Here is a 24,642-nt window from a genome sequence, read left to right on the forward strand (position 1 = left end):
TTACGGAGCTCCCAGTAGCCTCCCCTCACCAGGTGAGGTGAGTAAAGACTGTCGCTTCCTGGCAGGTGCAGGAAACTCAGGATACTTTGGCGACCCCGTGAAGAGGAACCCGTCCACACCTACAGGTATTGCCGCCATGTCTCATTGCAAGTGCTTGGTTTGGCTTCTGGCCTGGAGGGGCTGCTAAAAGTTCAACCTAGAGATTCCTTATAAAAAGTTCTGGCAAAGCAGATTCTAAAAGGCCCGTATGATCAATCATTATTCTTGCTGAGCTTATGGAAGTCATTAGGCCCAGTTTGTTAAAACTGGACTTGTTTTGTAGACAGGCCAGTCCTGATGTGGCTCTCTTTGATTAAAAAAAGAGGGTAATTTTACAGAGAAACTATGTCTCAATCACACATCTTGGTGGATATGAAGTTATAGCTCTGATCCTCTTTAAGTAAATGCTGCTTGCCTAAGCTAGACTACTTGAGGTAAACTTCAGAGAAATTAGCTTTTCTATTTCTACACAATGGCTCACATACAAGATTATCTTTATGCTTTTTTATTCTATGGGGGTGATGACAGGACCCCATGGGTGTATGATGACTTCAACATCTAGAAAATGGGATGAACTCCCCAGCCATTTTGTAACTCAACTTGCACCTTGACCAGTTCTGTATGGCTGGGTTGGCAAAATCCCTCCTTTAAAGCCAGAGCATAACCACTACCAACAACAACAACCGCCACACACACACACACACACACACACACACACACACACATACCCCGCCCTGCCCCGGCATGGGGTTAACTATGGCCTTCCAAAGATATTCAGGATTAATTTGCTCTTATATTTGTGTCTTTTGTTTTAAAAGGAATTCTTGAATTCTAATGATGTTCATATAATTACTAAGCCCCTTTTGGTGTGTGTATGTGTTTGTGTGTGTGCACCTCTGAATGTATGGTATTTTACAATAACAAAGAAATATTACTACCAGCAATCTGATTTTTTAATGAAGCTTTATGTTTCTTCATGTAGCTCAAGATGCTTTGTTCTTTTTTATTCTAAGGTATGTCCCATCGCTGGGATACACTGCAAAATTGCAGTGTGTGTGTGTGTGTGTGTGTGTGTGTGTGTTTCAGTCTCTAATTATGCATTTGAGAGAGACAGAACTCAAGCAGCGTGAGGGACAGAGGGAGAGGGAGAATCAGACTCCCTGCTGAGTGGATAGCCTTACGTGGCTCCCAATCCCAGGACCCCGAGATCATGACCTGAGCCAACGTCAGACACTAAACCGAGTGAGCCACCCAGGCGCCCCTAACATTGCTATACTTTTAAATCATTTGAAAGAGTTCTCTATTCTGTATGGTTAAAGCACCAATTTGATATATACAACTGACACGACTATGCCATGTGGTTCGTTTTTTTTTTTTTATCTATGTTTAGACATAGTCTTTTAAGTTCGATCATTTTATAATGTCATAAAACATTTATGGATTCTAAAACAAAACTTGACGGGATGAGCACTGGGTGTTATTCTGTATATTGGCAAATTGAACACCAATAAAAAATAAATTTATTATTTAAAAAAATAAAAAAGGCAAAAAATAAAAAAAATAAAACTAAACTGAAAAGCAGGATACTTTAAGAGAAGCAGGTTCCATTTCTGTAATCTCCACCCAGGTCCTTCCTTTGTAACCATTTCTTTCTCTTTTTTTATATTTTATAATCTATGAGAGGGATAGAGAGAGGAGAGAGAGAGAGAGAGAGAGAGAGAGAAGCAGGCCCCATGCAGGGAGCCTGACATTGGACTCAATCCCACATCTCCAGGATCAGGCCCTGGGCTGAAGTCGGCACTAAACTGCTGACCCACCCTGGCTGCCCTGTAACCTTTTCTAATATATTTTTGTTCATCATAGGTACCTAGCTCTAGACAGAGAGAAAGAAAGACCTACTCTCCCTATGTGTTAGCTAAAACATAACATTCCATACATTGGTTTGTTCTCTACCCATCAGAAACATGCCAGGACATTCAGGGCACGCAGGAGACTGCCTTTATTTTTATTTTTTATTTTTTGCCTTTAGTAACATTTTGATGAAAATTTAAAATTTACCAGGAGGAAAGGTAGTGACTATTTAAATGCTGTGCTACTTTACCTATGAATAGAGAAATGCAATTCTATACTAAAACAGGAAAACATTCTCTTTGACTTGTGAATATTTGAATCCCTGTGTGTTTCATCTTTTAAAATAGGTAGGTATCAGTACACATTTGAATCTGTTGCCTCAACTTAGATCACATAAACTGCAAAACGTTACCCAATAACTGTCTTTAACCATATTCTTCACCTGCTTAACTAGAGATTTTTTTCGGCTAATCGGCTGGCATTTTTCTGGATGCAGTTAGTGAAAAGAGTAGACATCTGCCCACTAGACTAATGTGCTAGTATTTTTTTTTAAAGATTTTATTTTTTTTTTTTTAATTTATGATAGTCACACACAGAGAGAGAGCAAGGCAGAGACACAGGCAGAGGGAGAAGCAGGCTCCATGCACCGGGAGCCCGATGTGGGATTCGATCTCGGGTCTCCAGGATCGTGCCCTGGGCCAAAGGCAGGCACTAAACCGCTGCACCACCCAGGGATCCCTGAAGGCTAGTCTTGAGATAAGTCGTGTCTTACATATATGTTTGATTCCAAGTAGCAAGGGTCTGGTGTAATTCAGAAGAGAAAACGCGGCTTTCTCTTCACAACTCACCTTTAAAATCCCAACCAAAACCCTTCTGCACAGCAAAAGAAACAGTCAAAAAGACTAAAAGACAACCTACAGAATGGGAGAAGATGTTTGCAAATAACGTATCAGATAAAGGGCTAGTATGCCAGATCTATAAAGAACTTGTTAAACTCAACAGCAAAGAGGCAAACAAACCAATCATGAAATGGGCAAAAGACATGGCTGAAATTTCACAGAGGAAGACATAGACATGGCCAACAAGCACATGAGAAAATGCTCCGCATCACTGCCCATCAGGGAAATACAAAAGAAAACCACAGTGAGATACGACCTCACATCAGTGACACTGGGGAAAATCAAAAAGACGGGAAACAACACATGTTGGAGAGGATATGGAGAAAGGGGAACCCTCTTGCACTGTTGGTGGGAATGTGAACTGGTGCAGCCACTCTGGAAGACCGTGTGGAGGTTCCTCAAAGAGTTAAAAATAGACCTGCCCTACGACCCAGCAATTGCACTGCTGGGGATTTACCCCCAAGATACAGATGCAGTGAAACCCAGGACACCTGCATCCCAATGTTTATAGCAGCAATGTCCACAATACCCAAATTGTGGAAGGAGCCTCGGTGCCCATCAAAAGTTGAATGGATAGGGATCCCTGGGTGGTGCAGCGGTTTGGCGCCTGCCTTTGGCCCAGGGCGCGATCCTGGAGACCCGGGATCGAATCCCACATTGGGCTCCCAGTGCATGGAGCCTGCTTCTCCCTCTGCTTGTGTCTCTGCCTCTCTCTCTCTCTCTCTGTGACTATCATAAATAAATAAAAATTAAAAAAAAAGTTGAATGGATAAAGAAGATGTGGTCTATGTATACAATAGAATACTACTCAGCCATTGGAAACAACAAATACCCACCATTTGCTTCGATGTGGATGGAACTGGAGGGCATTACGCTGAGTGAAATAAGTCAATTGGAGAAAGAAAAACCTTATATGGTCTCATTCATTTGGGGGAAATAAAAAATAGTGAAAGAGAATAAAGGGGAAAAGGGAGAAAATGAGTGAAAATATCAGTGATGGTGACAAAACATGAGAGACACCTAACTCTGGGAAACGAACAAGGGGTAGTGGAAAGGGAGGTAGGCGGGAGGTTGGGGTGACTGGGTGATGGGCACTGAGGGGGGCACTTGGCGGGATGAGCACTGGGTGTTATACTATATGTTGGCAAATTGAACTCCATAAAGAAGTAAAAATAAAAAATAAAATAAAATAAATAAAATCCCAGCCAGTCATTCTAAGGCCACATCGAATATCAACATTATTATGTGGCTTATATCGTTCTTTACAGTGACTATTTGTTTATTTATTTGTTGATTGGCGGGGGAGGGGCGGAGGGAGAGAGAGAGACAGAGAGAATATTCAGCAGGCTCTTCATCCAGTGCAGAGCCCCACGTGGGGCCCGACCTCACCACCACTTGATGATGACCTGAACTGAAAGCAAGAGTCTGAGGCTTAACTGACTGAGCCACCCAGGCACGCCTCCGTGTGACTGTTTAGACTCAGTGTTCATTTTCCTTTCCTTCAAGAGCACGGGAATTTGCACACGGTTTGAAATCCACTGTGCAACACACATGGTGGCAGCCCCTTACACAGACGTTTGTTGACCAAGACCTCCAGACTCCTCGTTGTACAGGACCAGTTTTTAGCAAATAAGATGGTAGTCTTCAGGATACATGAAAGTGTTCACTGAATGTAAAATGAGGAGTGATGGAATTCTGAAAAGTCAAAGATGGGGAGGAAGAAGCAGTCTAGAAAGGAGTTGGAGAACAATGTCGGGCAAGGAAGAGCATAGACTACATGAAAGCACAGCAAAGCCTTTCAACAAGAGGGAGTGATGAACATGTCAACTATTGCATAGAAGTTATGCAAGATAATTAGTGGAAAACAATTGAAAGTCCATGCTTGGGGCTCTTGGGTGTCTCACTCAGTTAAGAATCTGACTCTTGATTTTGCCTCAGGTCATGACCTTACGGTCAGGACATGGAGCCCCACCTGGCTCTGGCTCCCTGCTCAGCACAGAGTCTGCTTAGGATTCTCGACCCTCCTCTCTGCATCTCTCTCCTCCCCTCCCTCTGCCTCTTCCTCTGCCTCTCTCTATCCACCCCCACCAACCCCCAAAGCAGAAAGTCAATGCTTACCTTAAACAGGTTTAGTAGAATGATTTGGACAAACTCCAGACATCAATGTGTTAGAAAGCAAATTCGAAGGTAGGAGTACGTTGCAAATGTAGACTACTTGTTACTGTTGTTTGTTTCATGGGTAGAATTTAGTGATTTCTCATTTGCATATATAACACCCAGCGCTCATCACATCAAGCGCCCTCCTGAATGCACATCACCCAATCATCCCTCCCCGCACCACACACACACACACACACACACACACTTTCCCTACAACACCCCTCAGTTTGTTTCTTAGAGTTCAGCGTCTCTTATGTTCTGCCTCCCTCTCAATTTTCATCCTATCTTTCCTTCCCTTCCCCTGTGTTCATCTGTTTTGTTTCTTAAACTCCACACATGAGTGAAATCATATGGTATTTGTCTTTCTCTGAGTGACTTATTTCACTTAGCATAAGACCCTCTAGTTCCATCCATGTCGTTGCAAATGGCAAGAGTTTACATTTTTGGTGGCTGAGTGCTATTCCGTCATAGATATATACCCCATATACCCTGCCTCTTTCTTTTATCCCTTCATCCATCGATGGACATCTGGTCTCTTGCCGTATATTGGCTGTTGCGGACATTGCTGCTACAGGCACTGTGGTGCATGTACCCCTTCGAATCACTGTGTTTCCATCCCTTGGATAAAGACCTGGTAGTGCAACTGCCGGGTCGTAGGGGAGCTCCACTCTTAACTTTCTGAAGACCCTCCATACACTTTTCCAGAGTGGCTGCACCAGGTTGCACTCCCACCAGCGGTGTAAGATGTTGCCCTTTCTCTGCATGTAAACTACTTTTCAAGTGGGTTGTGGATTACGGGGAAAGAAAGGGACGGGAGTGATCGCTTCAGAGGCTAGAGGTTAGGAACCGACAATGGTTGGTTAATGCTGTTCCCAAAGACACTTAAGCACGTTTATCTGTTAGTGAAGATTTGTCTGTGGGCAACCAAAACCGGATTAGTGACTTAACAGCGCAGGATACTGGAGATTTCTCTATTTTTAAAAATTTTATCTTGAAATGTCTCTATTTTTAAGTGGCACTGACTTGAGAGTGTTTAAGCATTGCCCTCAGTCAGATGGTGTTGATTTGTATCGTTTTTTCCTGATTACAAGTGTCATGTACGACTGGTAACGAAAAGTATTTAAACTCTACAGAAGTACATGAAGTAGAAAGCAAGCACCTTCAGTCACCTCAGGAATCACTGCTATTAGCAGTTTGATCCATGCCTTTGAAGGGTTCCGCCTTCCCCCCACCTTACTACATGCTGATGTTTACCCCACAAGGGCTGTGAGCTTCCGTTGCTCTCTAGCATCCTTCACTTAATACTACAGTCCCATTATCGTTTCATCATGGAACTAAAGTTAAAAGAATTGTAAAGCCAATAGATATTTCCACATCTTTGTAGATTGATACAGGAGTAGCTCTCCTCCATGCTCAGGAATTTGTCTATAAAGCCTCACCGAGTGTTTGCTCTATGTCTCTAGACCAGATGGAACTGAAATGTGGGTAGCTTCAATAATCATCTGTGTGATATTTCCATTTTGAGGAGAAACAATGGGGGTGGAGGGCTGTATGGTAAATATGGGCATTTAACATTATACTTAAGCACCTGTGAAAGATTCAGAAAAACACTACCGCGTTGCTGATTTTCTCTGGAAAGGTGCCTGCACTGTATGTGTGCTGATTCCATCCCTTTAACCTTTTGTATCCACCTGATAATTCGATTATGCTATATGCTGTGCGCAAGTCCCCCCATGTGTTGAATGCATTAGCATAGAAAAGCACACGACCTCATTTCCCCAAGACAAAACGAAATACAATTGTTGAGCTCTATCTTAAAGGAGAACACTTATCGCATACATTCAACATTAGAACAAACGAACCCAGCATAATATTCTCCATTTAAAACTTGCAAGTCAATGTTAGGAAAGAAAAGTTGACAGTCTGCATTTTTAATAAACTACTGTGACGCGAAGGTCCTCATCTTTGAACCTCATGCAGTGTTTTATTTTCTGCTTGGTTGCTGACCTCAGTACTTGGAAAAAGTTGCTTCTTAAGAGGCCACTGTCGTCAAATCGAGCTGTGCATAGGGAAGAAATCTCACAGAGAGAACAACGTACTCTGTCACAACCACCTCAGTCCATCACACTGGCTGAGTGACTACTACATGCCCAGGGTGTTAAGAAGAATGAGGGTGTCGATGGCTAGCAAGTCACCTCGATTCAACACTTACGAAGTGCCTACGCATAAGGATGAGCATTCTTTAAGTCTCTGCACAGAAACAGATTAACTCGATAACCTTCATGTTCATGACCTTCGACATAGTGAAATGCAGGTAGGATCCAGCCCATTGTTCCCTGCTAGCTGGTCACTGGTAGAGCGCACTGCGTGTATGTAAGGTTGGCCCAAAGCTCTGTGGCCCCAGATGACCTCTGAGTCACACCGTGAGGCTCTGTGGAAGTCTCTGGAAAGCGCAGCTCCGATCTGGTTACTCCTTCAGGCTGCGTGCTCCAGCCTACGGCAGAGTTGCATACCGTCTGCAGTGGTAGAGATGCAGTGTCACTGTATGATGCTGACCTTCTGCTCTATCCCTGAGGGCGCCAGTGTCCTGTCCCCTGGACTCACACAGGACTACAGATCCTCCTGGCAATAATGAGCTAGAAGGTAGCAATTAGGGTTTTTGGAGGATGTCCTCATCTTTACACCCTAATATTGGAGTGTGTCTTTGGCAGTGCCGCACAACTGGTGCCGCTACTGGTGGTCAGAAATTACTTGAACTGATGATTCATGGTGAACATAAAGCCGTCAGTCCTGGGATGCAAGGCTGGAAACTACTCAAACAAGGGCCGAGTTTCCTCTGTGGGGCCACCACAGAGATACATGGTTAGCTTTGTGGCTATTCCACAGAAACGGTGAGATTCTGATATGAGTGACCGCTATGCGGGATATGCGGGGAGGCTACCTTCCAACTTTCTAAGGTAAGCCCTCTATTACTCTTGCTAGCATTCCGACTGTGGTACCATACAATTTAGATACTGAAACTTTAACGGGCTACCCACTCATGCATTTGAAAAGTTTGAGAGTCAGTGTTCCCTTTCCAAATGCAAGGTTAAGTTAGTAGTCTTCTGTGTCACTCACTCTCTCATCTGCCTCATTTACCCTAGCGGTTACAGCACCCACGTTAGACCGCATCTCAGTTAGGCTATTTTTAATTTTGGCCTCATTTGATCTCATTTGTGCAGGAAGAGATTCTCCAGAGGCTTTTATGCTTTTTGAAAAGTTTGAGAGTCAGTGTTCCCCTACCAAATGTGAGATTAGGTTTCTAGTCTTCTCTGTTTCTCACCCTCTTCTGACTCTTACGCGAGCTGTTAGAGCACCCAGGTTAGACCGCATCTTAGAGTATTTTTAATTTTGCCCTGATTAGGTCTCATTTCTTTTTCTTTCTTTTTTGAGTTGTTTTTCCATTGGTTTTTATTAAAGTTCGATTTGCCACCGTACAGCAAAACACCCAGTACTCATCCTATCAAAGGCCCTCCTCAGTGCCTGTCACCCAGTTACCCCAACACATCACCCACCCCCCCTTCTGCAACCCTTTGTTCATTTTCCAGAGTCAGGAGTCTCTCACGCTTTGTCTCTCAATCTGTAATTTTTCCCAGTCACTTTCCTTCCTTTTGCTTCCAATCCATTTCACTATTTCTTATACTCCCTGGAGGAGTGAAACCATATGATGATTATCCTTCTCCGATTGACTTACTTCACTCAGCATAACCACAGAAGAAAGAGCTAGATCTCATTTCTGCAGGAAGAGATTCTCTAGAGTCTTTTATGCGTTTGCCCAGACTCACCAGAAATTTGATAATTCTGATCCTGATGTCTATCTCCACATCTTACTTAAATCCATATCCATTAGATCTGTGGCACAGAGTATCACCTCCGGCTCTTCCTTTTTTTTATTTATTTATTATTATTTTTTTATTTATGATAGTCACAGAGAGAGAGAGAGAGAGAGAGGCAGAGACACAGGCAGAGGGAGAAGCAGGCTCCATGCACCGGGAGCCCGACGTGGGACTCGATCCCGGGTCTCCAGGATCGCGCCCTGGGCCAAAGGCAGGCGCCAAACCGCTGCGCCACCCAGGGATCCCCCGGCTCTTCCTTTTGCGGTGAATTCATCCTCCTGGTCGTTTTGTCCAGTGCAGAACGCCTTGCAAGAAGTGGTCATTTTTCTATTTATAGCATTCCAACTGTCCTTCCCTTACATCTCAGGTTGAATTCACGGGTGTTCAGGAGGGTTTGAAAGTTATCTAGCTGAATTTGGGGGACCAGATGCAACGAGGACCCCTACCCTTCTTCCTGCCTGCCTCTTCTCCTTAAGTGACTCGTCTTGACCTCAAATTCAAGTTATCGATATTACTCAGTGCTGAGAATGAATGGGAAAACATGTAAAATTAAATAGTAAAATATGCCGTGATTCTGACCAAGTTGTATTAATCTGAAGCAATGAATGAATCGTTTGTTTCACTTCCTTATCGGTAGCTCACAGGACGAAAAGCGAATGGTATTTTGGAGACACCGTTTACTGTTTTGACCCGCAGTTTAATAATTTTGTAGATAATATATCTCTCTGTGGATAGTAAACACAAGCAGCCAATATCCCCCCCCCCCGAGTAGTTTTTATTGCTTATGAACAGCTGTCAGGTAACACTAGGAGTAAGAGCCATTCGGTGAGACAGCAGTCCTCCCATCTGACTCGATGATTGATTGAATCCAGCGGCTCTGCAGACCATATCCTATCTAATGAAACAATAAGAAAATAGTGGAGTCATGAGCATGTGCTACAGTTATCTTAAGCAACAGGGAAACATATTGAACTGAAGTCAGTAAGTCTATATTCCACAGAAGGGAAAGTACGCAGATATGCATTAAAATACACAGACAACACACTGGAGCGTTTATTTTGCCTCTGGGCCTGGTGGCAACATTTCTCAAATAAGGATCTTCTTAAATGTGTGAAATATACCACAACTTCTTTTCCCATTCATCAGCTGATGGATCCTTGGGCTCTTTCCATAACTTGGCTATTGTTGAGAATGCTGCTATAAACATCGGGGGGCACATATCCCTTCAAATTACTATTTTTGTAACCTTTGGGTAAATACCCAGTGGTGCAATTGCTGGGTCTCAGGGTAGTACTATGTGTGACTTTCTGAGGAACCTCCACACTATTTTCCAGAGGGGCTGCCCCAAGTGGCACTCCCACCAATGGTATAAGAGGCTTCCCCTTTCTCCACATCCTCGCCATCACCTGTTGCTTCCTGTCTTGTTAATTTTGGCCATTCTGACCGGTGTGAGGTGATACCTTATTGTAGGGCTGTGGGTTTTTTCAAGACTTTTATTTGTTTGAGACAGAGACCGAGACGGTGACAGAGATAGCGTCACAGGGCAGGAGCTGGAGTGGAGTGGGAGATGCTGGCTCCTTGCTGAGCTGGAGCCAGACAAGGGGCTTAATCTTAGGACCCTGGGATCATGACCTGAGCCGAAGGCAGACGATTGACCGACCGAGCCTCCAAGGCCCCCGCACCTCATTGTAGTTTTGATTTGTAGTTCCCCAATGATGAGTGATGTTCAGCATCTTTTCGTGTGTCACTTGGCCATCTCTATGTCTTCTTTGGAAAAATGCGTATTCATAACCACTGCCCATTTTAATTGTATTCTTTGGTTTTTGGTTTTTGAGTTTGATAAGTTCTTTATGTGTTTTGCATACAAACCCTTTATCCGATATGTCGTTTGCAAATATCTTCTCCCATTCCATAGGTTGCTCTTTAGGTTTGTTGATTGTTTCTTTGCTGTGCAGAAGCTTTTTATATTGATGCAGTCCCAGTATGTACACTCACACACACAGACACACACACACAGAGTATTGCTGAACCATGACAAATAATGAAATCTTGGCCATTTGCAGCAACGTGGGTGGAGCCAGAGAGTATTGAGCTAAGCAAAACAAGGCATTCAGAAAAAGACAAGTACCATATGATTTCGCTCACATGTGGAAGTTAAGAAACACAACAAATGAACATGGACTGGGGTGGAATAGAGAGGCCGACCAAGAAACAGACTTAACTATAGAGAACAAGCTGATGGTGGCTCAAGGAGAAGTGGTGGTGGTGGTGGTGGTGGTGGTCGTGGTGGGGAAATGGGTGTGAGATAGGTGATGGGCAATAAGGAAGGCACTTGTCAGTGATGAGCACCGGGGGGCGGGTATGGAAGCACTGAATCACTAAATTCTACATCTGAAACTAATGATGATTATACTGTATGTTAACTAACTGGAATTGAAATAAAAACTTGGAGAAAACAGCATGAGGAAATACTTAAGACTTAATGTTTTGGCTCAAGGGGAAAATCCCTCTCAGTGAAATGAAGTATTTAAGGAGTACACTGTCACTTTATATCAGATATTCGCTTGTGGTGGAGGACTCCCTTCTCCCTAACTAAGGGGAGTAAGTTAGAAGTTAGAAAAATAGAACATGGGGACTCCTGGGTGGCTCAGTTGGTTGCGTGTCTGCCTTCAGCCCAGGGCATGATCCTGGAGTCCCGGGATCGAGTCCCACATGGGGCTCCTTGCATCAAGCCTACTTCTCCATCTGCCTGTGTCTCTGCCCCCCCCCTGTCTCTCCCTCTCTGTATCTGTGTCTCGTGAGTGAAGAAAGTGTTAAAGAAAAGAAAAATAGAATATGTTTGCACTTACTTTAGAAACTAGGATAAAGAAGATGTGGTTTATGTATACAATGGAATATTACTCAGCCATTAGAAATGACAAATACCCACCATTTGTTTCAGCATGGATGGAACCTGGAGAGTATTATGCTGAGTGAAATGAGTCAGTCGGAGAAGGACAAACATTATGTGTTCTCATACATTTGGGGAATATAAATAATAGTGAAAGGGAATAGAAGGGAAGGGAGAAGGAATGGGTAGGAAATATCAGAAAGGGAGACAGAACATAAAGACTCCTAACTCTGGGAAACGAACTAGGGGTGGTGGAAGGGGAGGAGGGCGGGGGGTGGGGGTGAATGGGTGACGGGCACTGAGGGGGGCACTTGACGGGATGAGCACTGGGTGTTATTCTGTATGTTGGCAAATTGAACAGCAATAAAAAATAAATTTGTTATAAAAAAATGAGGAAAACCATAAAACAAATAGAAGAGTGGCTCTAGTGGCCATAATTAACATTTTAAACATGCAGAAAAACGGGGGAAAGACAGTCCTCTCCTCCAAAAGGGAGTATTTTTCGTGTTATTGTTCTGAGTGAGTCACGAAAGGAACTTCAGTCACTTAGAGAATATGTGTAACCGGTTTATTCCAAACTAATTCTCAGACAACTTCATTCTTATGACAGTGAGTGCTTGCAGTTGGAGATTTCATACGGTCATGCATGTAAGAAGGGCACCAGAAAAGACAAGGTGTCAGCATTTAATTGTTGACGCTTTTAGATGAGCATACAATCAACTTTCCACATACTTGCTGAATATTAAACTTGCAAAACAAAATTTTCTAGGTAATGAATCTCTCAAGACAGGTTCAAAATGTTTCTACCTTGGGTAGCTTTGTTCTTGTACAGGCAAAGGCAATACTGTCAACGATTGCCCAGGGCAGGTGTCATTTAACAGTGGGCCGAGATCAATCAAATGACGTGTTAATTGTTTTGGTCGAAATGGCATATTGACGACGCCGTGTCTCACAAGTGATATTTACACATCTTATTCAGGTGTCTTAATGACTCTTCGCAGTTTCATTTATTCTGAGGCACAAACTTAAGTTGCTTTTCATAAATTTTGTGATTTCCTGGAGTAGATGGTATTTCAAATCTTCTTTTCATTACAATTGGCTCTGTACCTTAATGAGTATATACAAAAGGGTGTATACATTCTTTCCTCCCCCGCCTTCCGGAGGAACACGGCAACCGTTTATAATTGTACTTTCTATCTTTTGGGACTGATAGAGATTCATTGAAGCAAACTTAAACGTGAATCACCTCTATTGCTAAAATTTAATTGACAGCGTTAGGGAGAGAAAAAGTCACCAAAGGTTTGGTAGGTTCAGACCTACCAAAGGTCTAAACGTTTCCTGCCTATAACTTTGGAATTGCTGCTACTCACATAACTGTTTCACTCTCACTTGGGTTTACACAGTGAAGAGGGCCTTGCACTTAAGCCAACGAATAACAAGATGTGATCATTTAAACTAGAATCGTTAAGCCACAATCTTCATGTTACTTGGTTCAAGTCCTTTCTTCAAATGTCATCAAAGACACATTCCAGCAGAGAACGAAGAGACTCTCGAAGGAGTGCCGCCTGGTGACGTTGCTATTAAATGAAACGAGAAAACATACGCCTTTAGTATTTATCAAAGGATTATACATATAACTGCAAACAGACTATCTCAATGTTTCAATGTTTACTTACGTGTTCCATCACAAGTTGTTTTTGCCACATGGACATTTCTTCCCCAAGCGTGCTCTGCTCACCAGTAAGAAAATTGTCCTGATTGATGTCCAAGTCTCTCATGTCCTGAAACAGAAAACACAGTCCAGTTCCAAACCTCCATTTTCTTCTTACGTTCAAAACATGCAAAACTAAACTTCAAAAGCACTACTCTTTTAATATGCAGTGATGGCCAATATTTATTCGAATTAAAAAAAATCTAAATCACACATGTAGACAAGAACCTTCACTAAGAATAATTTAAATATCAGATTTGAGTTAAATGCTATTGTTATTTTAAGTAAGCCCCACGCCCAGCGTGGAGCCCGACACGGGTCTCCAACTCACAACGCTGAGATCAAGACCTGAGTGAGATCAAGAGTTGGACGTTTAACCAACTGAGCCACCCGGGGGGGGGCCCCAAAACATTATTATTTTAGGAGACACAGCTCTACCACACTTTGCTCAAAGCAAGGGGTCAATGTCAGGCACTTAGGGTCAAGGTCAAAATGGACCCCAAAATAGGAGAAGCCTGGGAGTCCATGCCAACCAATGCTATAATTTGGAAATTCAGTAATCAGCTTTCTAACATCAGGTAAGAGCGTATTTATTATCAGTAGTAGTCAAGGGAGCATGATTTCCCTGGAGGGAGTAAAATGGTCCACGATGTCACCTCTTCAAGTTATGAAAAACACAACCTACATTTTAAATGTTGCCATTCACTCCACAAGTGGCGAAATAGTGCATACCTTTTTTTAATGTAAAAAGTATGGAATTGAGTACTGTGGAGGAAATTCAGAGTGAACACGCTATCCCTTCCACACTCCAGGGCCAGGAGCAAACAGAAACGATACAAAAATTTTATGATCCTTATAGAAGCACAACCTGTTGGGTCTATGCAGCAGCAGAAGGGGATTAATGCCGACTTAGCTGGCAAGAGAAGATTTCAATAGGCAAAGAGAGAGAAGTTAAAAACATTCCAGGCAAAGGACATGAGCAAGGTGTAGAAGTAAGAGTTAAGACAAGGCATTAATCAGGACAGGTGGGAGGTAGCAAATAAAGCTAAAAAGGGCATCATGCTATGGTGAATCTTTGAATATCTAGCAGTTTACCAGGGGAAACCACGGACAGGCTTCCAGGAGGGAAGAACTGTGCCATGGGAAGATACTGTCACAGCCCTGTGAAGGACGCAGAGATCAGATGAGAGTTTCATAGGGGAAGCAAAGGATGATGAGGTCCTCAACTAGGGCAACCGCAGTGGGAATCTGAAGGAAGCATTTAAAGTACCACGGCCGACGTCAGTACCGCACAGCCTACGAGTAACTGGAGGGGAAGGACAAGGAAATGCAGGAGGCGAGGAAAACACTAGATTTGCAACCCTAAGTGGTAACACTGGGCAAGAACATTTAGAAGCATTAATTCCTGTTACTTGATGAAACCTCCATACCATCGATAAATGGACTTGGCAGAGCATTAGAGCAACATGCTCTCTCCTGGGAAACAAATGGAATATAACTATTTTGTGTATGTGTAACGCTAAAATCCCTTAAAGGATACTTATTTTGAAGTCATAGGACTAGTCTTTAAACATTCCAGTGAGTTTAGAAGACTGACATTTTACCACTAAATCTGAACGAGATTCTTTAAGAACAAACCGCATGATCACCTCAAAAGTTGCAGAGAAAGTATGCCACAAAATCCGACACACTTTCATGATAGAAACTCTCCAGAAACTAGGGACAGAAGCAAAGTATCTCAATATCACAAAGGACACAGATGACAAGTCCACAGCTAGCATATTCAACGGGAAACACAGGAAGCGCTTCCTCTAAGATCAAGAGGAAGGAGACAAGGTTGCCCAGTCTCACTACTCCTACTCAACATAGCACCAGAAGATCTAGCCAGAACAATTCAGCAATAAAAGGAAATAGAAGACATCCAAACCAGAAAGGGAGAAGCAAAATTATCTCTGCTCACAGACACTAAGATCTTTTTTTTTGTATTTTATTTTATTCTTTATTCATGAGAGAGAGAGACTGAGAGAGAGAGAGAGGCGGGCAGAGACATGGGCAGAGGGAGAAGCAGGCTCCCTGCGGGGAGCCTGCTGTGGGACTCTATCCCAGGACACCAGGATCATGGCCTGAGCCGAAAGCAGCAGCTCAACCAATGAGCCTCCCTGGCGTCCCCATAGTGTGTTCTTATATGTGCAGAACCCCAAAGATTCCAACACGCAAAAGAAAGCAACGCAAAACAGGGAGGAAACCCTGTTAGAAGTAACAAATGGGGGTGCCTGTGTGGCTACATCTGTTAAGCATCTGCTGTCGGCTCAAGCCATGATCGTGGGACCTGGGATGGAGCCGCACAATGGGCTCCCTGCTCAGTGGGGAGTCTGCTTCTCCTTCTCCCTCTGCACCTCCCCCACACCTCGTTCTCTCTCTCCCCTCCTCTCGTTCCCTCTCTGAAATAAATAAGAATCTTTTAAAACTGACAATAATTAATGAAAACAGCAAAGTCGCAAGTCATAAAATCAATACACAAATGTCAGTTATATTTTTACATGCTAACGATGAATTACCCAAAAGTGAAATTAGGGAAACATCCCATTTACAACAGCGTCCAAAAAGAGTAACGTATACTTAGGAAAGCACCATAACCGAGAAGGTGAAGGACTCGGACGAAGCTGAAAACTACAAAGCACTGGGGATCCCTGGCTGGCTCAGCGGTTTGGCGCCTGACTTTGGCCCAGGGTGCGATCCTGGAGTCCCGGGATCGAGTCCCACGTCGGGCTCCTGGCATGGAGCCTGCTTCTCTCTCCTCCTGTGTCTCTGCCTGACTCTCTCTCTCTCTTTCTCAATCTGTCTATCATAAGTAAATAAATAAATCTTAAAAAAAAAACTAGAAAGCACTGATGAAAGAAATGAAAGACGGCATACATACATGGAAAAATTATCCCATGCTCAAGGATGGGAAGTCTTGGTATTGCTCCAATGCCCATCCCGCCCAAATCAATCTACAGACTCCATGTTATCCCTGACAAAACCCCAATGCTATTCTTTCTACAGAAATGTTTCTACAAAGCAATCTTACAGATCACGTGGATCCACAAAAGTCCATGAATAGCCAAGTGATTCCAAGAAATAGCACCACCACCACAACCACCAAGCTGGAGCCACAGAGGTCTGTGTCACTGAGGATAATTTGCTAATGTGAAAATGTGACTGGAGGTAATCTCAGTTCACAAGCTTATACTCTCACTCTGGCTTTCTTCATTCTCCTATACATCTGTGCTGTCTCTTGAAACTGTTAAGTTGGCATATAAGGCCACTCTTAGTCACTCTAATCATTCTAAAAGCAAATGTGCCACAAGATACTTATAAAGTGCAACTGAAGGGCAGCCTGGATGGCTCAACGGTTTGGTGCTGCCTGTAGCCCAGGGTGTGATCCTGGGGACCCGGGGTCGAGTCCCACATCGGGCTCCCTGCATGAAGCCTGCTTCTCCCTCTGCCTGTGTCTCTGCCTCTCTCTATATCTGTCTCTCATGAATAAATTAAGAGCCTACTTCCAAACAAAAGTAAAATAAAATGCAATTGAAAATAGAATTGGCTACTTGCTGTTTAAGAAACTTTGGCAGTACAAAGAAAAGTAAATGACGCTGAGAAATGATTTAGACTTCCTACGTTCAAATGATACATTCATCACTGCTCTCCTAAGGAAAACTGACTCAGGAACAAACAGCCCTGATTAAACTGTTAGTAAAGGATCAGTCTCCTGCCAATTTCTTGGTAAAATTCCCAATTTACCATTCCCGGTTTTGAAAAACACCCACAAAGCCATGAACGAATCTGAAAAGTAAAAGTACATTTAGCATTTACGTTAAAATCAGAACAGTGAGTTCAAAGTGGAAAATGCGTGATTAATTTTGATTGCCTAAGTAATTAAAGGCATGACCAAAATGTTTTTAACCTGCATTAAGAAAGAAAAACAACAGTTTTCTACTGCCATATCCATAGTCCATTTTATGACACTATATTGTGTTACCAAATTCGACAGACCTTTAACAATTGCTCATGCAGCTCTTTAAATGCTCGCATTCTCTGGCTCTCAACAGTTTTGGAGTGTTGTAATAATTCCTGTTGCAGTCGGAATATATTCTACAGACGCAAAAGGGGAAAAAAAAGCTGCGATGACCACTTGTAAAATTTAACCATTGTAAAATTTAACAGCGACAAATCTAGATGAAACTTGAATAGTTTCTCAGGCTCCCTGCATGGAGCCTGCTTCTCCCTCTGCTTGTGTCTCTGCTTCTCTCTCTCTCTCTCTCTGTCTCTATGAATAAATAAATGTTTAAAAAAAAAAAAAAGGGCAGCCCTGGTGGCTCCGTAGGTTTAGCGCCGCCTCCAGCCCAGGGCGTGATCCCGGAGACCTGGGATCGAGTCCCACATCAGGCTCCCTGCATGGAGCCTGCTTCTCCCTCTGCTTGTGTCTCTGCTTTCTCTCTCTCTCTCTCTCTCTCTGTCTCTATGAATAAATAAATGTTTAAAAAAAAAAAGAAACTTGAATAGTTTCTCAATGAGTATTTTTAATATCTTCTCTCTTATCACCTAGCTTACGTCCTTTGTGTTTACCAGGAATATACAAAAGCACCACAGTCGTCTTATCTGCCAGTCACTGAGGAGGAAATTTCCTTTCTTAACAATATTCAAAACATGTATCTTATGTTGATTTCAAAACCCACACGCAGGATCCTTGCGATAATCCTTCCGTGATCTTCCTATTCCCTTGCTAGTGATCTTGTTACATCCCTACTTAGCCACTCACTTTCGGGGTCACACCTTAGGTCTTGTCAGCCCAATAACTGAAACACCTGCATGATGTTAATAATATCAAAGACGTAGAGAGGAACTGTGTACAGATACTGTTCTGAACCATTTCGATTAAGCTTCTTGTAGAGGTGCTCATTTAAATCCAAACAAACAATCAAAAACCCTGCCCCAGCTATAAGAACTCTTCTTATACTCTCTTTCGTAGATGAGGAACCTGAGGCTCAGAGAAAGACAATTTGTCCCTGGGTTCAAAGCTAGAAACTAGAAAATCAGAACTGGGTCCCAAACCTTATCGTTCCACTGTCCAGGCTCTTGACCACTGTACTACACTGCTTGTCCATTTTCCCTATGTTCAACCTCTCTACCTCCCTGCGTGTGTGGCTCACTCCCTTTCATGCTACAGACAGGTCAGTACCCTACCAGGATCCCACATCCATTGAAAGGAATGCTTTTCACCATCCCCTGTCTCCACCCCCTGGCCTGATTTTTCCCGCTTTCCAGCTAAATCCATGGTCAATGGTTAAACCTACACCTTTGCTTATATGCCTTGGCCCCTTCTCACTCTGTCGAGGTGCACGGCTAACCTCAGCTCAACCCTGAAAAGTCCAACTCTGCAGCTGCTCAGACGCACCCACAACCATGAGTACGACTACTCTCGTGTAAATTTGTGATTGTTATGACACCCACCCATGTTGGACCGGAATGTGGCCCGGCAGCCATCTCTCCCTTGTCCATTCACTGGCCCACCCTCAGGAAACAGTTCCAGGCCTTCTCCTCTGCCCTCAAAGAGCAACATCACCACCACCATCCTTATTCCTAAATGTGACACGGGCCAGTCCATTTAGGGTGAACCATGCCCTGAGCTAGTGATTCGTTTAGGAATGAGCAATCGATTGAAACTAGATGATTGGGAGCAGTCCAGGGGACGTTCCTGCCAGACCTATGGGGAAAGCTTATCTCAGTTCACCTGGGGCTGGATCTGGGATTTAAGAGGCTATCATGCTGACCCCGTGGAGCGGGCCTCCTAGAGGACGGAGGCAGAGCCCGGATGGTACTGCCTCAGCAACCTTTCCCCAGCCTCATCCAGCTACACCTGGTGCAAAACTCCCTTTGGCTTCTTCAGACAGACCAGGACATCCTTCTATGGTACTCTGGCAAGTGCCTGTCACTTGGAACTGCAGGAATCCTAACCGAGAGAGGAGGTAAAGACCAAGGGCTTCTGTGAGTAGGATGTGTGCCTGTACGCCCCTGCGTTTCTCCATCATCAGGGCCCAACCACATAGCCAGCAATGAATGGAAACAGGGCTCTGGCTCAAATCTACGGGTCTCAGGTGTGGCCGGGCTCAGCATTCCTGCTTGGCACTTGGTTACAATACATTCACTATAAAGCTGGGCCTGATACCAACAGCGAGTTTTTCTTCTTCTTCCTTGGTTTTCTGTATATCGATAGCCAACTCTTGAAACAAAGTTAGAAACTCCTGAGAGTATTCATGATGAAGCTCCTGCCTGTAAAACATAATAGAGAAGAGCGTCATGACTTTATATGGCTAAGAAAAATGTCAACCCATTCAAAACCAAATGACTGGACATAAATTATACTATAAAGCGAGAAGGGAATGATCACAGCTGGAATTTTCTGATGGAAAACAGCCCACTACAGGGGATGGCTTACCCTCATTGCTAACCGTGTATTTACTCTCACTCCTGACTGTCTAAGAGGGATGCTTGTCTTGTATGCCTTGGCTCTTGAAAGCTAAGGAAGATTTATGGCACTATAAATTTCCCAGAAAATGCATTTGATCTGCATGGAGTTTTGTTTCTATCGTTTTATTTCCATTCATTTGCTGAACAACCTATAGGTTGCGAAGTGACGAACAGATTCAATGAGGGTATCCTATCCACCGATACCACTTCCCCACACAGTAACCTTTCACTTTTCCCCCACTGTGGCACAATAAAGATTTTGTATGAAAGAATAGCAAAACCAAGAGGGATCAATGTAAAAAAAATCATTCAAATATAAGATGAACCTTTTCTACATACTTGAATACAGTTAACTATCGCAAGACATTGGCCTCTTACTCAGCTCCATGCTCCAAGAAAGAATACAAGTGCTTCTTATGCCAAGAAAGCTCAATTATAATTTGAAAGGAGAAAAAGGGGGTTATCTTTATGGACCTCTAGATAATACACCTCTTTCCAATTAAGGCTTTGCAACACGGAGCTAAATGAACTATTTGCTTAGATAAAGAACGGAACAACAACAACAACAAAAAAAAAACCCAAACAAACAAACAAACAAACAGAAATGGAGCCAAACATATTTCTTCAGTAGAGACTCCAACAGATGGAGGAAAGCAGTATTGTTTTGAATTAATCTGTGATCACACAAATACTAAGAAATGACACACAGTGCCTGGCTCCAACACTGATACCTTTGCTCTTCCTGAGTTTTCCAGACATGCTCAATTTTCTGGTTAATGCTTTCAACAGAAGCTTTGGTTTCCATCATGACTCTTTTTCTATTTTCATCAAAGAGCTCTTTAATCTCACCTATGAGAAGCATAAATATAAGCATATATAAATTTCTTTTTATGGTGTTCAATTTGCCAACATATAGAATAACACCCAGTGCTCATCCCATCAAGTGCCCCCCCTCAGTGCCCGTCACCCAGTCACCCCCACCCCCAGCCCACCTCCCCTTCCACCCCCCCAGTTCGTTTCCCAGAGTTACGAGTCTCTCATGTTCTGTCTCCCTTTGTGACATTTCCCACTCATTTTTTCTCCTTTCCCCTGTATTCCCTTTCACTATTTTTTATATTCCCCAAATGAATGAGACCATATAATGTTTGTCCTTCTCCGATTGACTTATTTCACTCAGCATAATACCCTCCAGTTCTATCCACGTCGAAGCAAATGGTGGGTATTTGTCGTTTCTAATGGTGCCCATCGAAAGATGAATGGATAAAGAAGATGTGGTTTACGTATACAATGGAATATTACTCAGCATATATATTTGTTAACATTTAACACTGAAAATTATTTTTTGGCAGCTTATTCAAAAACAACATAGGCAGTTTTGGTTCCAGAGCATTGGAAAGACAATTAGCATTTTGATAAGAGGCCTCACATCAGAAAGCAAGATGATTCGCTTCTTTTTTTGTGTGAAACCTTTCAGTTACTAGTTTCTGAATCCTGATTTTTCTTTGTTCCCTGCACACAGCCCCCCCCCCTTTTTCAAACTTACACTGAAAGAAGGCCTAATAAAGAAAAGTGACTATCTCCCAAAATGTATAAAACAAAAAGGGGGTCTCGATGACTGTCTTTGATTTTCTTGTGAAAACACAGTGGTAGGGGCTAGTCTCTAATCACTTTATGAAATATCCTCCAAACGAAAGGACTCATTGAGATGGATTATTGTTAGAAGTAGATGTATAAAACACACCTTACCATTCTATTTTAAAAGCGTCCGACAGGGAGGCACATAAATAAATGAAAGGAGACGAAAGGGCTGTGCGTGCATGCATGTGTGTTTTAATGTAGTCAACGAGGATTTTCAGTATACGTGAGTTAAAGACAAAAGACTGTGGAGAGATTAAGGAAATAAAAGAACATATTCAAAAACACGTCCTAAAGATGTTTTTGAGTAAAAACAATGGGGCTTTTCTTACACCATTTTTGAAAAGCAGCCTCGCAATATGTAAAATTTTTCACAGTTGAGAAACTGCTTTTGATTGTATGTGACGGACCTGCCATCAGTAGCTATGTTCTGGGGATCATGGAAAGACGCACCGTTTTACACCTATTTTATACTCCCAGTTTGCCAGTGTACTCACCAGTTCACGAGGCAGCTCACAGGCCGAGAACCCTGACAGCCACCCAATAGAGCAAAGCTTTCAAATACACACCTGCTTGTACGACTGATCCCCATAGAGGACTCAAATATTGACTCGCACTCCTTGCTATGAGTCTTATCCTGTAATCCCGTTAATGGATAAGGGACATCTGACAGAACAACCAAAAACTTTTAGGTTTATTGGTGCTGATCAGACTTTGCCAGCATGCTAGCACAGTGGTCTTTAGGTTTCCACTGCATGGTTTATTAGCGTAAACATCATGACAAAGCCTGAGTTGGCAGGCTTCAATTCAAACGTCTGCACCAAAGAATGGAAATAGAAAAGTCGAGGAAAGAAAGTGCAATGAGAAAATTAAAAATGGTTTATTAAAACCTCATGTATCATTTACCCCGGGACACGAAGTAGGAGAGAGATTATTTCACGCACGTTCTTCTGATATCCCCCACAGGCCATCAAATGTACCCACGTACAAAACAAAAGCATCACTCTTACCTCGCCACTGACAGCCCCGTTCTCGGCACGTGCACTATCAAAAGGGAAACTAAGGACATGTGTGAAGCCCAATCACCCTAAGGACTTAAGGAACACCCTGCGTCTGGGAGCAAGGCATTAGATGACAGTGTCGCCGTCCATTGATGAACATTTCTTGTTAACATGGGTTACATGGTTCAAAACAATGCACTTTCACCGAAACGGCTCCTGAATCATACCTTCAAATCTTTCCATCATGTCCTGTAATTCATTCCTGTAAAGAAATGGCACGAGGTGTTTAATTCAGGGGATCTGAAACCAGCGCACTTGTTTTGGATGAAATAGCTTTCAGGCCAGGTGTTTACATGCAATACCTGTTACCTTTATTTGTGTTAGTACCTTATGGGTCGGTCAGGTCAAAATTGCTGTTTTTTTTGTTTTTTTTTTAAATTTTTATTTATTTATGATAGTCACAGAGAGAGAGAGAGAGAGAGAGAGAGAGGCAGAGCCACAGGCAGAGGGAGAAGCAGGCTCCATGCACCGGGAGCCCGACGTGGGATTCGATCCCGGGTCTCCAGGATCAGGCCCTGGGCCAAAGGCAGGCGCCAAACCGCTGCGCCACCCAGGGATCCCAAAATTGCTGTTTTTAAAGATTTTATTTATTCATTCACGAGAGAGACAGAGAGAGAAGGAGGGAGGAGGGCACAGAGACACAGGCAGAGGGAGAAGCAGGTTCCATGCAGGGAGCCTGGCATGGGACTCGATCCCGGGTCTCCGGGATCACGGCCTGGGCTGAAGGCAGCCTGAAAACGCTGAGCCACCCGGGCTGTCCCAAAATTACTTTATTTTATTTTTTTTTAATTTTTTATTTATTTATGATAGTCACACATTGAGAGAGAGAGAGAGGCAGAGACACAGGCAGAGGGAGAAGCAGGCTCCATGCACCAGGAGCCCGATGTGGGACTCGTTCCCGGGTCTCCAGGATCGTGTCCTGGGCCAAAGGCAGGCGCTAAACCGCTGCGCCACCCAGGGATCCCCCAAAATTCCTTTAAAGACGTTACCACACATCTTCCAGAAAGGTTCCTGCAGGAGGACTTCCTTCCCCATCGTGCTCAGTGACCGGATGGTTTCCTGTGTTGAAATAAAAGTGGAAAGCATTCTTGAGGGAAGGGTGGCCTTTCGATCAGTTTTCGAGGGGGCAATACCGTCACCGCGCGGGCTGCGGGGCCTCTGGCAAACCAACAGCCTTTCAAGGCAGAGCTAGGAAAGGCTGCGTGTCTGTCTGTGCAAGGGCAGAGGAAAGGAGATCGGGGCCCAGGACCACGCGGCGGCGAAGGTGTTCCGGGCCTTTGGCGCGCTTAAACGGCAGAGAACAGCACCCGGCACGTGGGAGGTATTTGGGAAAGAGGGCCTGCAGGGCGCGGGGTGGGGTCGGGGTGGGGTGGCGGCGCGGCAGAAGAGCTGCGTGCGATCTCCGCCTCTGGAACCCTGGTTTGGGACAGGAGGATCCAGCGGGCAGCCTGCGGCAGGTGAAACTGCGCTGGCGCGCACACACACGTGCGGGGGCGCGCACGCTGGAGGACTGTACTGTTGACCTCGCGGAGGACTCGGAGGCAGAGACCTGCCCCGCGTGCGGTCATCTCCGAGCGAGCGCTGTGTCCGCAAAGGTGTGGGGCAGACGGTACCTTCCGCAGCAGCAGCCTCTGGCCCACTCAGCTCTCTGCTGCCTCCTCCGCCCGAATCACAGGCTGCCATTCTCTGAGGCTCCGCAGGGGCTTTCCTCCCCAGGCGCTTCCTGCCAGCCGGAGGCATCCGCAGAGGTGTCTGTCCTCCCTCCGAGGTGTCTGTGTGTCCTCCGAGTTGTCCCGCACCTTGTGAGCCCGAGCACGCGACCGAGAAATGGGGACACGGTCAGCGAGCGTCGGCAGGCAGGGGGCCTCTGCACAGACCGGGCTGCGCGTGTCCTCGTGTGTCTGGCCGGGCCAGGAGGGAGCAAGGAGGATGCGGCCGGCGCAGCCCTGCCCCCCACCGTCCCCCGCCCCGGGGACGGCGACCCGGGGCACGTCAGCTGCCCCGGGCCATC

The 24,642-nt window shown here is 44.2% G+C and overlaps 1 protein-coding gene across 5 annotated transcripts in view; it reads right to left on the reverse strand.

Annotated features, from left to right (window-relative positions):
• Window positions 1–12,268: 12,268 nt before the first annotated feature.
• The window catches only part of LOC140629687 (synaptonemal complex protein 3-like), a 97,699-nt gene continuing 85,325 nt past the window's right edge, over window positions 12,269–24,642 (reverse strand). For all 5 annotated transcript variants that reach the window (XM_072819236.1, XM_072819238.1, XM_072819237.1 and 2 more), the window contains 8 exons: window positions 24,245–24,430; window positions 23,621–23,690; window positions 22,799–22,833; window positions 20,667–20,784; window positions 19,638–19,737; window positions 17,461–17,559; window positions 13,391–13,495; window positions 12,269–13,291 (listed from right to left, as the gene is read on the reverse strand). In XM_072819236.1, coding sequence (XP_072675337.1) covers window positions 13,220–13,291; window positions 13,391–13,495; window positions 17,461–17,559; window positions 19,638–19,737; window positions 20,667–20,784; window positions 22,799–22,833; window positions 23,621–23,690; window positions 24,245–24,430 — 785 coding nt within the window. In that variant the 3' untranslated portion in view covers window positions 12,269–13,219. The remainder of the gene's footprint in view (window positions 13,292–13,390; window positions 13,496–17,460; window positions 17,560–19,637; window positions 19,738–20,666; window positions 20,785–22,798; window positions 22,834–23,620; window positions 23,691–24,244; window positions 24,431–24,642) is intronic.

Source organism: Canis lupus, assembly GCF_048164855.1.
Source record: "Canis lupus baileyi chromosome X unlocalized genomic scaffold, mCanLup2.hap1 SUPER_X_unloc_3, whole genome shotgun sequence".
NCBI lineage: Eukaryota > Metazoa > Chordata > Mammalia > Carnivora > Canidae > Canis > Canis lupus.